Here is an 18,236-nt window from a genome sequence, read left to right as displayed (position 1 = left end):
GAGAGAGAGAGAGAGAGAGAGAGAGAGAGAGAGAGAGAGAGAGAGAGAGAGAGAGAGAGAGAGAGAGAGAGAGAGAGAGAGAGAGAGAGAGAGAGAGAGAGAGAGAGAGAGAGAGAGAGAGAGAGAGAGAGAGAGAGAGAGAGAGAGAGAGAGAGAGAGAGAGAGAGAGAGAGAGAGAGAGAGAGAGAGAGAGAGAGAGAGAGAGAGAGAGAGAGAGAGAGAGAGAGAGAGAGAGAGAGAGAGAGAGAGAGAGAGAGAGAGAGAGAGAGAGAGAGAGAGAGATCACATCACATACAGGAAAGCAGAGTGGGAGGAGTTGATATTTGGACTTTGTCCTCTTTTATGTGTCCGTGTGGAGTTGCTATTAAAAAATGTGAAGGCTGTTCCAGCTGTGGACGTGATCACGTCATCTCCTAATGGTACAGTAGAGCACGGAGTACACCCTGAGAACAAACAGAACCAGGGAGAGAGAGAGAGGGGAGGAGTGTCTCTGAGTCATCTCCTGGGCCTGCTAACAGAATTACAGCCCCCTGGAGAGATATAGCTGGGAGTGTGTGTGTGTGTGTGTGTGTGTGTGGTAGTTGTCTGGGCTAGTCAGAGAAGAAGAGACAACGTTGAGAGAGGACGGTTCAGTCCTGACGAAGAGCCCGTATCCAGGATCAACCTCAACTTCTCAGCCACCATGTCTCAGGTAAGACTAGCATTCAGTGGGGGAGGAACAGTAGACTTTACCTCATCATATACTGCAGTGAACTGATAGTAAAACTACTGGATTGAGCTCTGGCGTCTAATTGTCTACAACTTAACTTGTTTCTCTTACTTCTCTCTCTCTACTGCCCCAGCCTGAGGAGGGAGAGGACGGGAGGCAGCAGCGACCAGCGGTGAGCGAGGAGGACCTGGTTGAAGCCAGAGCTTGCTTCGGTGGCGAGGCGGAGGTGAAGGGCAAGACCATCGAAGTGATGCAGGAGTGTGGTGAGCAGAGCAGAGTCTCCCTCTATCAAACGGCAGCAATTCATGCATTACCATGAGCTCATCCTCCTTTCTACCTCCAACAGCCTCAGTTCAAAGTTCTCAGTTCAGTAGCTTTTTCCGCAGCGAAGAAGCACTACAAAAGGGGCACTGTTTATACAATAACAGTTTGTTGTTCCATCCCATTATACACGTGTAAGAGAGTAAAATAGTCTTAGGCTTCGGTTCCTTTACATTGCAGCAAGAAGAAAAAGAAAGTAGCAATAGTTATAAAAAGGCAAATAAGGCAAAGATAAACAAAGTGGTAATAGTTATGAGACAAGTAAGACAAATGAGACCATTTTTGCAATACAACAGTAGCAGTAATACAAATAATAGAAATAGCATGAGTATTGCACTCGGTGGCAGTGGATGATGGAGGGTAGTGTTTGAATAAAGTGCCTGCGTGCTTAAGGGTAGGTAGTCTGTGTGCGTGTCCGTACCACAGGCTGAGCTGAGATCCAGTGTGTGGGAAGGGGCGTCTCTTATCATGCAGAAGTTTCCACTCCTTATACAGAACGTCTGAGGACGGTCCACATGAGGGGGAGACTGAGCTGTCAGACAGAGCTCCCCCCGTCCCCCCGTCCACTGCATGAAATGGAGCTGTTTATACTGTGTTAGGCAGCTTTTGTTTTACTGCCTGAGTGAGTGGCTGATGGATCTGTCTTGCCTTCACAGAGCGTTCCGGTAAGACCGCTCCGTCAGTGTTCAGCGGAGGGAGGTCAGGGGCCGAGACCGCCTTCAACAAGCCCCCGACTCGACCAATCAGGAAGAAACCGTGATGTGTGGAACACCTGAATCATTGGCTACTGTGTGTGATTAGTTCCAGAGTGACGCCTTTATGGGGAAGGATGAAGTTGTGCCTTGTAGACACTGATCTAAGGTCAGTCCTATGTTCTCCCGACTACACTGCAAAAAGAGAGCTCTCAAAAACAAAAACAAAAAGCATAAGATGGGGGACATATTACTTATGTAAAAATATGCAAATTCTGCCAACAGAACAGGAAAATTGACTTTGTAAAACAAGTAAACGATAGACAAAAAACAAGCATATTTTGCCTTGATTTAAGATATTTCGTCTTACTTAGATTTACTTTTTGCAGTGTAGTAGTTATTGTTAGAATTTGGAAATGGTGAGCTGATCTTGGATCTGTGTCTACAGGCAACCTCTTACCTGACCCATATTCAAAACAACTCTCTTCTGTGATTGGTTGTGACGGTCCAACAGAAACCAAAGTTATCTTTGTAAGTTTATGATTAAAAACCTCTTTATATAGTCTCAACTAAAAAATTGTGCTTTTATGGGCATACACTGTCAGTTGGATCGGCTTATTGCCTAACACTATCCCCAAAGCTGCCTTTTTGTTTGTTTATTGTCCTGCTTCTCTTCTTTTTTTTGAGAAAGGAGCTTTTAAATAAAGTCTATTATTATTATTATCAGGGTGTGCTAGCAGAGAATATTGTGGTGTGGGAGTGGTCTAATGGTGCCTATTGTAGTTATGCTTCATCTTGAATTTAAGTAATTCATAATTATTATGATGATCAGTAGGCTGTTTGGTGCCCCCTCCGGTGACTTGGTGCCCTGCACAGTGTGTACATAGCAGCGGCCCTGCTTATTATAGGCATGTATGGTGTGTAGTATACTGGAAGTCTGCAGCATTCATATGTTCATCTTGTAAAACTTTGAAAACAGACACCTTCTACACCTCCAGGTGTCACCAGCAGTATCTCACTCAGTCAGTCGTAACAGGAAGTGCAGAAGAAAACAAACATTTAATTTCCAAAGTTTTCCTTTTTATTGAAAAAAAATCTAATTTCATGAACAAGCAAACAAACAAACCTTTATTTAAAAAAATACATTAGTCCTACTAATCTAGTAGTCCCATTAGTCAATGAGGCACAGCGGGGTGGGGGGGCAACTTGTAGGTGCCGAACAAACAGAACACAGAGAGATAAGGGAGAAAGAAGGATAGAACTTTACACAAATGTGGGCACGGTTAGAAAGAGGTGCCAGGGCGATGACAATGAATGAACATAAGATGCTAATGCTAGCCCTGCGGAAGCCAGGGAGGGAGGAGGAAAGGATGGAGAAAGTGGATGACATTCAGGGGGGCTTATTTCATGAACTTGGTGGCCTGGTCCTGGAGGATCTTAGCGGAGGACTTGGCGTCGTAGAAGAGCTCGTTGATCTCCTCCACCTGCTCCCTCTCCACGCTCTCCTTCCCCTGGACACGCCCCAGGAGACTGGCCGGGGTCAGCAGCTGGGCCGCGTACCTGACAGGGACGAGAGAGGGTCAGTAAACACACACACACACACACACACACACACACACACGCCACAGAGGAAGTGTGGTCTCCCTCAGCCTTACCGGAGGGTGGTCTTGGTGCCGATTTCTCCCAAGTGACTGAGCGCATCTTCGCTGATGTTGATCCCCTCACTCTGGGCACGGATCTTAATGATCTACGGAAAAACACACGTGTCAGCAACAACACACACACACACACACACACGTCAGCAACGACACACACACACACACACACACACACACACACACACACACACACGTCAGCAACAACACACACACTCACACACGTCGTCGTCAGCAACAACACACACACCTCAGCAACAACACACACACACACACACACCTCAGCAACAACACACACACACACACACACACACACACACACACACACACACCTGCTTCATCTCCTGGGGTGTGTAGAGCATGGTGCGGATGATCATGACTCTGTCCAGCAGGTCCAGGGGAATCCCATGAGGGGAGCTGATGTCCTCTGTCCCCCTGATGACAAGACAGGATGAGAACACACACACACACACACACGAGAGAGGTTGTTGTCAAACACACCGTTCCATACTGCAGCATTTACGTCTTTAGTGATCTAACGGTCAACAACATCACACACACACACACTCAGACACACACACACACACACACCCCCAGACACACACACACACGCACACGCACACACACACACACACACCTGATGAGGCACTGGCCCCTGTTGGAGGCGAACACGACGATGGGGGCGATGGTGCTCTCCAGGGCCCTGTGCAGGTAGGTGAAACACTCGATGTCCAGCATGTGCACCTCGTCCACAAACAGCACCCCGGGGACCAGCTCTGCCACGCCCTGGTCGATGTACCGGTTCACCACCTTGTTGATCTCCGCACGCAGCTTATCTGGAACAGGAGTCAGCCAGTGAGACGCAGGGATCAGGCCAGGGAGCCAATCGAGTGACGGGTGAGTAAAGGGTGGAATCTTAACTGGAGATCCGCACCCGTCGACTCCCGACATTCGTGTTCATCTGGTGTTAATGTACTGGGAAACGTGCGTGCGCTGATCTCAAGTTAGGATAGTCCGACCCCAAATGAGTGAGATGTTATTGGGAGGCGGTTTTCATAATACAAGCAGCTGGTGAAAGAGGGAACAAGTCGGCAACCAACCGAATGTTCAGACTTTTATTCTGAAAAATTGAAATAAATGTCAACCTTGTTGAGAATCAATGACACACTCGCTAGTCAAGCCAAAATATTGCAATGCAACGGATTCGGTGAGTAATCCCCCACTGCTACCTAGTGAACTATAACACTACTTTACATTGTTAGCAGGCTCACAAAACAAGCTGTGTTCGTTGACTAGCGAGTGTGTCGTTGATTTTCTGCAACGTTGACATTTATTTATGTTTTTCAGAATAAACGTCTGAACAATTTGATTGGTTGCTGACTTGTTCCCGGTTTCCCCTGCTGCCGTCACACACACACACGTAGAGTTGTTGGTTGTTTGAAGTGGTTACCTGTGATTTCTGTCTTCTTAGGCTTCATCAGCTGCCCCATCATAGACAGGATGTCCTGACCTCCCTGGGGAAGAGGAAACAACCATTAACAACTACATATGAAAGGGCCCCACCCGATGACATCATTGCAAGCAATGCTCCCAAGCTCATATACAGTGTGGGTTCTCCCACTCACTTTAATCAGTCCAGGTCCTAGAGAATAGAGTGTGTGTGTGTGTGTGTGTGTGTGTGTGTGTGTGTGTGTGTGTGTGTGTGTGTACCTGTGGTCTGGCGTTCGCTATGTCCAGGTCGTGTAGTGTGACGTCTTGGATGATCTCTTTCTTCTTGTGGACGTCACCTTTGGGCAGCGGCACGTACTCCTCCGCCTCCAGGTCAAACTCTGTAGCAAAGGTGTCACAGCGACCTTGTCTCTACACACACACACACACACACACAGGCGCGCACACACAGACACACACACACACGCACAGGAGGAGAAGGAGGAAAGGGTTAAACTTCGGACCAATCACTGAGCTGAAAAAAGAAAAGCCTAATCACCTTTAAAGCGTAACAAAAAGAGGGGATGGGAGGAGGAGGGAGGAGGAAAGGGAGAGCAGGTGTATGACTGGACTCAGCTCCAGGCAAGAGAGGAGGGGCACCAAGAGAGGGGTGGGGGGGATGAAAGGGTAAGAGTGAGGGAGGGGTCCTGAGAGGGCTGTCAACAGCAACAAATGTAAAGTCCCCCCCCTCTCCCCCCTGACCAGAGCCTGCCTGTACCCCCGGCCCACCTGCACCGATTAAAGCAGCCGTCAACACGCACCGTCAACACGGGCCACGAGGCTCATCGGCAGAAGGGGGGGAGGGGGGGTGAGATGGAGAGATAAGGGGGGGGGGAATAAAACCGGGGCGATGAAGAAGTGGAGGAATGAGAGCGGGTCCATTCCAGGGTACAGTAGAGAGATGAAAGGAGCCGCCGCGGGGGGCTGACGGAGATGAAACGGAGCCGACGTGAGTCAGCACCGAGAGTTGACCGAGACCGGGCCGAGTTATTTTATTTATTTTTTCTGAGTGGGGCAGTCCCACTCATATTTTTCTAACCCTGCGGTTACATGGTCAGCGCTTAACCCGCTACGCCACCTAAGCGCCCCAACTTGTTGTGTTTTAAAACAACTTAGCTTATGTATGGTTTACAGAAATTAATGTATTTTTATTTTTTCCCCCCAAATATGTTTTTATGGCATTTCTGCTTTATTGTGATAGAGACAGTAGAGATTGACAGGAAGGGTGGGTGAGAAAGAGGGAAGACATGCAGGATAGGTCGACGGCCAGAATCGAACCGGAGACCTTGTGATTACGTGGAACGCGCCTTAGTGAGCTACGCCCCTAAACCTCTTGGATCAATTGTATTAAAGCGATTGTAAATGCTTTAGTAATGTTTGGGCTTTCAGTTATTTTCGTTTTAAGTGTGTATTGTAGCCTGTGAAAAGTGTGTGTGTTTCTGTAGTTTGTGCAGCAGTGTGTTGTGACAAGTACTGTAACCATAGTGTTTTTGTGATCATAGTGTCCTTGAATTTTTAAAAAACGTTTTTAGGGCATTCTGCTTAACTGGGATAGAGACAGCAGATTGACAGGTGTCACAACGTTGCTAATGGAAAGTCGAGGCTTATTTTGATAAGTCTCGCGATGCCTGGATTTTTTCCTTTAGCGTCATTGATGGAATCCCCCCCCCCCGCCCCCTGGCCGTCAACCTCTCCTGCATGTCGTCCCTCCTCTCTCTCGCCCATCCTTCTTGTCGATCTGCTGTCTCTATCTGCGTGATAGAGCTACGCCACTCAGGCCCCCACTCCAGGTCCGTACCTTGACAGCACCACTGTTTGCTTCGATGTAGATGACGTCTCCCACCTCCACACGCTCCTTCTGCAGGCTCTCATAAATACTGGGATCCAGCTACAGACACAACAACAACAACAACAGTGACACTCAGTAAGACAATGAATCTGAAGAACCCGGGTCACTGTTTGACAAAGAGAAGTGTGTGTGTCTCAGGAGGAGTGGTAGAACGTCTCCCTGGTTCTGACCTTGAGCTGCTTGGTGCCTTTGCCGGTCTTGAGGCCGATGATGACGTGGCTGATGGTCTTCCCATAGCCACCCATGGGGTTCTCCGTCTCACAGGGGGTCAACTCTGTCACCTCCCCCTCATACACCTCCTTGGTCTCCTTGATACGCAGCCCTGGCAGACGAACACACACACGCACACGCACAAACACACACACATTATAGAGAATGATGCATTGTCAAGACTCAATGAGGACTGTGACCTTTTCTACCCTTGAATAACTTAAGTCGCCACATCCTTTGGTCGACCGCCTGGACCATTTATGTTGTGTGTGTGTGTGTGTGTGTGTGTGTGCGCACAGCAGATCATTTCTCGTGTGCGTGCGTGCGGTGTTGGGCCCTCTCTCTGTGTAACGTGATCACACTGTAGCCCTTGTTCCTCCTGCATACTCCTACCCTGAGTGTCTGAGTGTCACACAGGTGGTTGGACCAGCGGGGGTGGGGTGGGGGGAGGGCGAGAGAGCCACGCTTCTGAGGGAGAGGCCGTCTGTCAGGGTGCTCTTATCAGGGCCGTGTCGACAGCCCCAGAATGTACTCCGGCCTCCCCTTTCTCAGTCCCTCCTTGCGTGCTCTGTCCTGGGGGTGGAGCCTAGGGTGCTGAAGTCCACCCCTCTCTGTCAACCCAATCTCCCATTTCCTGACCTGTGACAGGTAACGTCAACACTGAGACAAACCCCTTCCCCCATCTTAAGCCTTCCTTTCCAGCGTCAACACCCACACAAATCCCCTCCCTGAGTCCTGAGTTTAGTATGAGGGGTGTGGAGGAGGGCACCTAGCTCTCCCTGGCTCTGGTGTCTTTTACTGATGGGTCACAAGAGGTGAATGAGAGTCTGAATGTTGGAGGGGTGTGAGCTTATCAGGGTTGTATTCAGGCAGTGGGGAGGAAACAGGAGAAAAGGGTTTCGAAACAGAGGAAGCCCTACCTGAATTTGTCAAATATATTTTCCGTCTCGTTTTTTGTTCCAACTGAGCGCACCGTCTCCCACTAACTGATGCTTCTGTGTGTGTGTGTGTGTGTGTGTGTGTGTGTGTGTGTGTGTGTGTGTGTGTGTAGCCACTAACCTATGGCCCTCCGGAAGTTCTCCATCAGCACCTCTGTTTTCTTAATCTCTGAGGAGTAGACCTCACTGCCCACCATAGGGCAGAAGGGAACCTTGTTGCCCAGCTCCTGTGCCATAGCCAGGGCCAGGGCAGTCTGCAGACGTGTGTGGCAGAGAGCGAGAAAGTTGTTGTCAGTTTCAAACTCAAATAGTACATATATGTGAGGGTCAGAACAAAACCGATATTTGGCAATGTCTTTCAAGGATCTTCTTATTGTACCTTTCCTGTTCCGGGAGGTCCTGCCAGAAGAATTGCTCTTCCTGCCATCTTCTTGCCGCGAATCAGATCCACAATAATGCCACAAGCCTGGTAACAGAGAGATAACACCAAGTTACAACGTAGTCTTTAGTACTCTCTTGTTCACTGTAGTAGCCAGCTACGCTTGTATTGAGCGTAAAGACCGAAATATCTTTCATTCGGTCATTTATTCATTCATTAACTCATTGTCATTAATATGAATATGAATGAATGAATGGTCTTTATTGTCATTAATACAGTACAGGTACCATACAACGAAATTTAGGAGGGGGGGCTCCCCTGGTGCTTGGAAAAAGACTAAAAACAAGAGGGCCAAGGGTAAAATAAAAAAGAGAAAGGAGCTGGTTTACATAAATAAAGGCTATATACACTATCTACTATACTATACTACTATACTATACAATAAAACACTGTGCTGTACTCTATGCTATGCTATAAATATCCTAACATTTCCTATCTCTGAACCTTATGTACCCGAGGGTTGTCATATTGCACATAGTATTATTGCACATATCATTTGTGTCATTTGTGACAAGTGTCGCAGTTAGCAGGTTTGAAATGTTCACAGTTGTATTTCAGTATTGCACTTATGTTTACAATCTAGTAGCTGCCATCAATTTGTCTAGATTGTCCAGGGCCTAGAACCTAGTTAGCTACTAACTTATACAGATTTCCACAAACACAGACTGAAACATGCAGCTGGTCATGCTTTCTGGCCTATAGTTAGCTAGTTGCCTAGTGATATCTCTAGCCTACCTCTCTGGCGCTCTCCTAACCCTAACCCTAGTTAGTAGTGATCTCTACGGTACCTCTCTGGCGCTCTCCTGGCCCACCAGCCCTGACGCACTCTGCTTGGCCATCCCGGCCTCGTCCAAGCCCAGTCCCTTCACATGGCTGTGCGAGGCCACACGCTGGGTCTTCGTGGTGCTTTTCACTTCCTCGATCTTCATGGCTGTGATATGTGTATGAAAATGTCACCTTCGGAAAGCGAATAATGCAAAACAACAATAAGCTCCTGTCCGGTTCCGGTGGTTGATATTTGATCGCCGTTAGAATCGGCGCGGTAACTCAAAACACACACCGATCAGTGTTTCCATGTGGGTAACTAAGGAAATGTGAGGGAGGTAGCACCTGGATTTTTTTTTTTTTTTGCAAAACGAGACAAATGATTGGTCCCTTGTCCCGATTCTTACAAAGTCATTGGCTAAAAAATATGTCAATTATTTTCTGAAATTACAACCACGCCTCTTTTTGGAATCTATTTCCGCTTGTGTTCCAGTTTCTTTGTCGTTACAGAAACCGGTCCGTACCCAAAACAAGGTCCTCAGCAAACTGCGGTCTGGTGCTAAATTCATCAAATTACACCAATAATATGAATGAATAAAAACATGTAATCTTCTATTACAAGTAAAATCACTACGTTGGAAATAAAAGCTTTTTTCTATTTACTTTCTTTGAGAACTGTAATTTAAAAATATGGAGGACGGATTTCACTGATACTCAGGAAGAACTCCTGACACCTGGGTTGACAGGAAAGTTTCATGTTGACAGATTTCCAGCTGGTTACATTTCATTGACATTTTAATTCTCAGAGCTCAGCGAACAGACTTAGTGAATGAATATGAATGCAACGCAAAGTGTGTCAGTTGTGTTAATGTTATCATAATTGCGGAAAAGTTGGAAAGAGTTCAAGGTCCAGCTTAGACAGTCACAGAAACCAGCCATGTCAACAACGACTACCAACCACAGCAAAACGCTGAACTTCAACGTGGGGGTGCTGGGCCATGTGGACAGCGGGAAGACCTCCCTGGCCAGGGCTCTCAGCAGCACGGCCTCCACGGCTGCCTTCGACAAGAACCCGCAGTCCCGAGAGAGAGGCATCACCCTGGACCTGGGCTTCTCCTGCTTCACGGTGGCCCTCCCCGACCATCTCCCCGGGGGGCTGCAGGGGGACCACGGCTACGACAGTCTACAGTTCACCCTGGTGGACTGCCCCGGACACGCGTCTCTCATCCGCACCATCATCGGGGGTAAAGATGAGATGAATGAATGCCCAGACACTCATATCTCCTTACTGTTGACTGTTGAGAAATCGATTATGTCAGGACACAGACAGTACGTGAGCTTAGAATTATAAGGTTCTATCTCCATTTTTGGTAAAAAAAAAAATAGTTTTTTTACATAATCTGATCCATTAGGTGTTTATTAATGCCCGTGTGGTGTTATTTTAAAAATGTTGACATTTTTGAGTTAGTAATTCATAAAATACAAAGGTTTCATCTCACAAAACACAATGGAATGTAAAAACTTTGACGCTCAATATCTCTGAACTGCCCTAAACGGAGAACGGAGAACCTTATCATTCTAAGCTCATGAAATGATGCTGACCTTTAGGCCTACGTGACAGGCTTATGATTGTCCAGTTTAGCTGTCCAGAGAGAGTGACACGCTTCTGAGTCAAAGCCTTTGAGAGTTGAATGTTTGTTGTGCGATTCGAATGAATGTTTTCTATGGTCAAATACCCAGGCATAATCAGATGAGCGCTGCAGGTTCATGGCTAATAGCCTAATTGACTTGAGGCTCGTAAACTACCTACGACATACGTACAGAACATCATCGTGGTCCTTGTGAAAGATACTTTGTGTTGTCTGAGGAGGAGTGCCGCACCCATCCAGCAGAGGGCGACTCATAACTGCATGATAAGGATGGACAACACATAAACACTCCCCTGCGAATCAAGCCATATATAGCATGTGAATGAATGCACACTAACCGATGTACAATATAGACCATGCATTCTAGAAGAGGAAGAATTAGGCTACGCTATGCCCAATGCTTATAACTTTACTTAGCCTATGATACAACATAAATATTGTTTTCCTCAAAGAATATTCTAGAACTGTATAGTCGTCAATGTTCCTGACTGGACCACCATGTATGGTAGCCAATATCAAAGTGAGCCCACACTGGCCCCTCCACGAGCCTGTAGCTTTGGCACTGGGACCCTTTGGAAGGGAAGGAGAGCAAGAGAGAGAGCGAGTCAGGAGGAAAGAGTAGAGCAACTCTCCAGGGGGGGCTGCAGAAACGTCCTCACCCACCCGAGGCCCTGCCCACTCAGTCCCTCTCTCTCGTCTTTCCAGCTCTGCGCCCCCTTTTTCCTCTGTCTCATCATGCCTGCCACTGAGGGTTTTTCATCTACTGTTTGATTAGGCCTGTTTCTCTCTGGAATTGACAGTGAGAGGTGAAGGAGTCAGGCCTGACACGCACACACATACACACGTGCACACACACACACACACACACACACACACACACAGAGCGATAGACTTTAGTATGAGTCGATGTACATAGCTGGCGGTTGCTATGTAAAGCCGGCGTGTCCCTGTGGATGGCACATGCTGTAGATTAGGGCGGAAGGAAGGTGTGGGGATCGGGGGGGGGATCGGGGGGGTTCGGGGTATGTAATAAACTTCCCCTCCTGTCCCCAATGGGGAGAGCACAGGAAAACGAGGGAGCCAAAGAGAGGGAGAGAAAAGAGGGGAGCACAGGAAAGAACGGCTGCCAAAGTCAGGGAAAGAAAAGAGGCAAGAGGAAAGACAACCAGGCGAGCTGGGGTTCTAATTTCAGCCCTCTAGCCCTTCTCTCCCTCTCTCTACCTCCCTCTCCACTCTTTGTACCTTCCCTCTTTCCCATTTCACTGCTTGTTCTGATGTTATTCTTGGTTGTCTGTGTCTGTTCCTGTTCGTCCATTTTGGTGATTGTCCATGACTATGGCCTCTGAGAGTGACCTGTGAAGCTCAGACCGGAGCAGTGTGTACAAGAATGGCCCCGCAGTGCTTTTACTGTGTGTGTGTGTGTGTGTGTGTGTGTGTGTGTGTGTGCGAGCGAGATGTGCCGGTCGCAGGTGAAACAGTGCCAGATGCCTAGGTTGTTTAATATCATCTAAACAACCACACACCCGTCGTAACTGCCGCCGTAAATGTAGTCATCTGCAAGTCGCTCTTGTGGAGATTATTCTCGACTGTGTGTCTGGATTCGGCGATCAGAAGTGCCTACAAAGGAGATATGTGTACGATGGTTGCGGTACAGTCACAAATGTAAATGAATGTCTCCCAATGAACTGATTGCGCTGATAGTGTTTGTCTCTGTCTGTGTCTCTGTCTCTGTCTGTGTCTCTGTCTGTGTCTGTGTCTGTGTCTGTGTCTCTGTCTCTGTCTCTGTCTGTGTCTGTGTCTGTGTCTGTGTCTCTGTCTCTGTCTCTGTCTCTGTCTCTGTCTCTGTCTGTGTCTGTGTCTGTGTCTGTGTCTCTGTCTCTGTCTCTGTCTGTGTCTGTGTCTGTGTCTGTGTCTCTGTCTCTGTCTCTGTCTCTGTCTCTGTCTCTGTCTCTGTCTGTGTCTCTGTGTCTGTGTCTCTGTCTGTGTCTGTGTCTGTGTGTGTATGTGCGCACATATGTGTGTGTGTGTGTTCCAGGGGCTCAGATCATTGACCTGATGATGCTGGTGGTGGACGTGGTGAAGGGGCTGCAGACCCAGACAGCCGAGTGTCTGCTGATAGGGGAGCTGACCTGCCCCCGCATGGTGGTCATCCTCAACAAGACCGACCTCTTGCCCCCCGACAAGAGGCAGGGCGCCATCGACAAGATGACCAAGAGGCTGCACAAGACCCTGGAGACCACCAGGTAGGCTGCCGCACACGTACAGAGTTTCAGTTGGTTTCAAAAACAGATGACTCATAAAGACGTTGGTCATAAACTGCTTGGACTGGAGTAATCAGGCTCACTCACTCACACTCGCTCTCTGTCTCTCTCTAGCTCTCTGTCTCTCTCTAGCTCTCTCTCTCTCTCTCTCTCTCTCTTTCTCTGTCTCTCTCTCTCTCTCTCTCTCTCTCTCTCTCTGTCTCTCTCTCTGTCTCTCTCTCTGTCTCTCTCTCTGTCTCTGTTTCATTCTCTCTCTCTCTCTCTCTCTCTCTCTCTCTCTCTGTATCTCTCTCTCTCACTCACACACACACACACACACAGTCAAAAACACCCTGTAATCCTAGCTACGGTCCCATCCCCACAGGTTTAAAGACTGTCCTGTGATCGCCGTGGCAGCGAAGCCTGGGGGTCCTGAGGCTCCTGACACAGAGGAGCCCCAGGGAGTGCCTGAGCTAATAGAGGTAAATGACCCGAATACGCTGGTTGGTTGGTGGTGTCCCTGGATTTCGCCTGCACAATTAGCAGTGTGGGTCGGTGTCCCCGACTGGTGTATGAAATCATAATATATGCTTTTCAAATCATACAGCAGAGAGGTTAGTATATGATATTCTACCGTGCGTGTAGCGTATAGAGACATGAACAGAGGTCTGATGGACGCACCGGGGGGTTCTTCTGACCAACACGTTCAACACAGGAGACAGTGTCAGGGCCGTGTTTATGAATCCACAGGACAGACAGACTCAACACTCGATGTGTTTCTGATTAGGCCTGGCTCCTCTTGCTGCACTGCCGTGTGTGTGTGTGTGTGTGTATTAGTGTGTGTGTGTGTGTGTGTGTTAGTGCGTGTGTGTGTGTGTGTGTTAGTGTGCGTGTGTGTGTGTGTGTTAGTGCGTGTGTGTGTGTTAGTGTGTGTGTGTGTGTGCGTGCCCACAATGACCTTACAATGTTATGACAGCAGTTTTAAGTTTGCTTGGTGTTCCTGTGTGTGTGTGTGTGTGTGTGTGTGTGTGTGTGTGTGTGTGTCTGTGTGTGTGTGTCTGTGTCTGTGTCTGTGTCTGTGTCTGTGTCTGTGTCTGTGTCTGTGTGTCTGTGTCTGTGTCTGTGTTCGTGTGTGTGTGTGTGTGTGTGTGTGTGTGTGTGTGTGTAGCTGTTGAAGAGCCAGACGTACCTCCCTCGCAGAGACCCCGGGGGGGCCCTGCTCATGGCTGTGGACCACTGCTTCTCCATCCGCGGTCAGGGTACGGTCATGACCGGAACCATCCTGCAGGGGGCGCTGGCGGTCAACGACACTGTGGAGATCCCTACACTCAAGGTACACCAGTCACTACCCAGACAGCCCTGGTTCTCACCACCGGTCAAGGAACCAATGAATCAATAATCAACAATCAGTGGTTATTGGCCCGCAGTCTATGAATGGTCAATGACACATACAAAGACACATACACCCAGACACAGGCACACACAGACACACAGACACACAGGCAGGCACACACACACACACACACACACAGGCGCACGCACGCACACAGACACACACGCACACACACGCATACATACAGACACATTTCTATTATTGCTGAGGTTTATTTTTAGCCGACATCACAATTTATAGACATTAACAATTTATAGGTAACTTATTTCAGCGTGACTTCAAGTGGTTCTGTACAGAAGACAGCTGTGATGCTCTTGTTCCCAGTGGACCCCAGTGGAAAATCACTGACGCGATGGACGACCATAGGCCAGATCCCCGGGTCAGCTGACCAGGACAGGACTAGCAACGCTCGCAGTGTCAGGAAGGCTTGAGGAGAAGCTCTAAAGTGTGTCGGAAGTTCAGGAGTTGACTAGGAGGGAGGGAGGGAGGGAAGGAGGGAGGGAGGGAAGGAGGGAGGGAGGGAGGGATGGTAATGTGGGGTTGGAGGATGTGTCTGTGTGTGTTTATGGGGAGGGCAGGATAGAGAGGGGGGAGGGGGGAGGGGGTGGGGTTGGCAGTACAGGAGCTGGCTAATTTAGACCAGATGCAGTCACTCACACTTGCAGCTCGGCCGAGCCTAAACACCAGCTTATTGCATGGGAACCTGTGATCAACACTGACGTTGTAGTTGTTGTTACCACCACTAGGTGGTAGCAAAAGGCTTTAAAAAAAAAAACATCCGTCCTCTTACTCTGTGAGATGAAAGACGCCGATGAAAGATTCTTATTATATTATGCATTATATATGGTTATGCCCTGTGACTCCTGTGTGCTGTGTTCAGGGGCTGACGATGGAACGTTGGATTGGTTATGGACTGATTGTCCGTCCACTCCCCCTCTCCCCTCCCTCCCCCCCTCTCTCTCTGTCCTCCAGGTAACCAAGAAGGTGAAGTCGGTCCAGATGTTCCGCAAGCCGGTGTCGGGCGCCATGCAGGGGGACCGCGTGGGCGTGTGCGTGACGCAGTTCGACCCCAAGCTGCTGGAGCGCGGCGTGGTGTGCAGCCCCGGCTCCCTGCACACCCTCCACGCCGCCCTCATCTCCGTCAGGAAGATCGGCTACTTCAAGGGCGCCCTGGCCACCCGCGCCAAGTTCCACATCACCGTGGGCCACGAGACCGTCATGGCCAAGGTCACGTTCTTCGGCCTGCCCCCCCCCACGGACTCCTCCGACCAGACCCCCCTCCCAGACCCCCAGAGCAGCAGCCCCCCCCTGGACAAGCCCTTCTCCTTCGACAGAGAGTACTTCCACCAGGAAGAGTATGTGAAAGGCCAGGGGGTGGCAGGGGCGGGGGGGGGCCGGGGCCGGGGCAGACCCGGAACAGTGGGCCCTGTTAGAGTTTGAGCGCCCGGTCACGTGTCCCTCTCTCTGCCTGGTGATTGGCTCAAAGCTGGACACGGACATTCACGCCAACGCGTGCCGCCTGGCCTTCCAGGGGCGTCTGCTGGAGGGCTTCGAGGAGAAGGGGTACGGAGAGACCGCCCTGCCCCGTCTGCGCATCTACAAGAGCAAACAGAAGGAGGGCCAGGTGGAGAGGGTGAGGCGGTCTACACACTCGTCTGCAGTCATCACACCATCAGCCCCTTAAACTGGCAGTCACGCCCTCCCCCTCCCCCACCTTGGCTGTAGACACAACAAGATGGCCCCTCTTCTCTGGCAACATTCTAGTTGTGTTTCTAGTGCTCATGGGTTCTGTTCTTCTATGTGAGCCCCTTGCCTCCATCCCTCCATCCCTCCATCCATCCCTCTGTCCTGGTCTCATCTCTCCTATCGCCCTGGTGCTTGATGCTGTGTCTTTGTCCTTGCTTCTCTGCCCGCTCTCTCACCTCTCTCTCTCTCTCTCTCTCTCTCTCTCACCTCTTTCTATCTCTCTCTCACCTCTCTCTCTCTCACCTCTTTCTATCTCTCTCTCACCTCTCTCTCTCTCTCTCTCACCTCTCTCTCTCTCACCTCTCTCTATCTCTCTCTCTCACCTCTCTATCTCTCTCTCTCTCTCTAAATGGTAAATCTCTCTCTCTCACCTCTATCAATTACATTTTTAAATTTCAATCCATCTCTTTCTCTCTCTCTCACCTGTCTCTCACCTCTCACCCCTCTCTCTCTCTCACCCCTCTCTCTCTCTCTCTCTCTCTCTCTCTTGTTTGGATGTTTCTCATTGCTGGTGGCGCTGGAGCGTGTTGCTGGGACTGAGCCACCATTGTACACACACGCACGCACACACACACACACACACGCACACACCCATACAGTAGGGGAGGTATGTGGGGCCTAGGCGTGTGCTGTGTGCTGTGACACGCGTGTGTGCCCCCCCCCCCCCTGACGCCAGACGGAGCCTGTCTGGCTGTCTGGGCCTGGCGCTGTTTGGACACACCTGACTGGCACACGGATCCACACAGGGCCACGACGCCTCTGTTCACTGGAGAATCTCTGTCCTACGTTCCTTCCTTCTCTTCTCTCTCTCTCTCTCTCTCTCTCTCTCTCTCTCTCTCTCTCTCTCTCCCTCTCCCCAGCCATCTCTTTCTACCATTCTCTCTCTCTCTCTCACCTTTACCCTCTTTCTGTCTCATGCTATTTTCTCTCTCTCTAACTCCAACTCTCTCTCTCTCTCTCTCCCCCTCTCTCTCTCTCCCTCTCTCCCCAGCCATCTCTTTCTACCATTCTCTCTCTCTCTCTCTCTCTCTCTTTCTCTCACCTTTGCCCTCTTTCTGTCTCTTGCTCTCCTCTCTCTCTCTCTCTCTCTCTCTCTCTCTCTCTCTCTCTCTCTCCGCAGCCTCTTTTCGCCGTGTCATACGACAACAGCCTCCATTCTTCCTAAGCTTGTTTCCCCCCCCCCCCTCTCTCTCTCTGTCTAAGTCTGAGTGTCTGCTCACGACTCTCTTAAGGGCCGCTTTCCCAGACACAGATTAAGACTTAATCCTTTATTTATTTATATCTTCTTTTTTTTTTGTGTGTGTGTCTTCAATGGAGATTTTTTTTTCTGGAAAGTGTGATTTTGCTTGTAGTCCAGAATTAGGCTTAATTCGTGTCCCGGGGACTCCGCCTCCTCCTCCGCCATCCATCTCGCTGGCACCCTAGAGTGTGTGTGTGTGTGTGAGTGTCTGAGTGTACACAGGGGTCAGAAACGGGGTCAGAGGTCAAGTTGTGTGTGGGACAAGTGTCTCAACTGTTTGCACCGCAGGCTAGTTGACAGCTAGCGCCACAGTTGGATTTACAACTCATTGACCCGGATGTTGACCCCCTCCTCCGTGTGTGTGTGTGTGTGTGTGTGTGAGGTGTGTGTGTGAGGTGTGTGTGTGTGAGGTGTGTGAGGTGTGTGTGTGTGTGTGTGTGTGTGTGTGTGTGTGAGGTGTGTGAGGTGGTGTGTACCAGTAGCACTCTCATGCCCTCCCAGAATGAGGAAGTCCTGTGCTGTGCATACTAGACATTTTACACATTTCTGAGAGATGAAACTCTGTCTCCTTGAGTCATAGGCCTCCATACAGTGTGACCGACACGTCTACCGACTGTGCTTTATCAGCAGTTGCACGAAAGAGAGAGAGAGAGAGAGAGAGAGAGAGAGAGAGAGAGAGAGAGAGAGAGAGTTGGAGGGAGGAGGGAGGAGAGGGGTGGGGGGTAGAGAGACATAGTGGTGCCCTCCTTTTATCAGATCATTGACGGGCGAGAGAGTCTCGGTGATGGAGAGATAAAGGGGGGAAATACAAACAAACAAAACCCAAAAATGTGAGGAGGAATGAAAGAGGGGAGGGGGGGAATGAAAGAGGGAGGGAGGGGGGGAGGGGGGGGGGGGGAGAC

The 18,236-nt window shown here is 49.5% G+C and overlaps 3 protein-coding genes across 3 annotated transcripts in view; 2 read left to right on the top strand and 1 right to left on the bottom strand.

Annotated features, from left to right (window-relative positions):
* The first annotated feature begins 366 nt into the window (after positions 1-366).
* On the top strand, positions 367-2,280 carry mustn1a (musculoskeletal, embryonic nuclear protein 1a). Its single transcript, XM_080548377.1, has 3 exons — positions 367-691; positions 843-972; positions 1,687-2,280. Exons 1-3 carry the CDS (start codon positions 683-685, stop codon positions 1,788-1,790), a joined length of 243 nt encoding a protein of 80 aa, XP_080404503.1. The 5' UTR covers positions 367-682; the 3' UTR covers positions 1,791-2,280.
* Positions 2,281-2,805: 525 nt separating this feature from the next.
* Positions 2,806-9,323, bottom strand: ruvbl1 (RuvB-like AAA ATPase 1). The gene is made up of 11 exons (XM_080548074.1): positions 9,090-9,323; positions 8,242-8,328; positions 7,984-8,116; positions 6,885-7,036; positions 6,664-6,753; positions 5,088-5,237; positions 4,828-4,891; positions 4,015-4,213; positions 3,710-3,812; positions 3,378-3,469; positions 2,806-3,282 (listed from the first exon to the last, which is right to left on the bottom strand). Exons 1-11 carry the CDS (start codon positions 9,228-9,230, stop codon positions 3,123-3,125), a joined length of 1,371 nt encoding a protein of 456 aa, XP_080404200.1. The 5' UTR covers positions 9,231-9,323; the 3' UTR covers positions 2,806-3,122.
* Positions 9,324-9,822: 499 nt separating this feature from the next.
* eefsec (eukaryotic elongation factor, selenocysteine-tRNA-specific) overlaps positions 9,823-18,236 on the top strand; it is a 14,120-nt gene continuing 5,706 nt past the window's right edge. The window contains 6 exon segments of the mRNA XM_080548307.1: positions 9,823-10,310; positions 12,751-12,958; positions 13,341-13,437; positions 14,124-14,288; positions 15,321-15,728; positions 15,730-15,981. Of these exon segments, the coding sequence (XP_080404433.1) occupies positions 10,004-10,310; positions 12,751-12,958; positions 13,341-13,437; positions 14,124-14,288; positions 15,321-15,728; positions 15,730-15,981 (1,437 nt within the window). The 5' untranslated portion in view covers positions 9,823-10,003.

The sequence above is a fragment of the Nansenia antarctica genome (genome assembly GCF_963989245.1).
Source record: "Nansenia antarctica genome assembly, chromosome: 18".
NCBI lineage: Eukaryota > Metazoa > Chordata > Actinopteri > Argentiniformes > Microstomatidae > Nansenia > Nansenia antarctica.
This window is presented reverse-complemented; position numbering and strand designations above follow the sequence as displayed.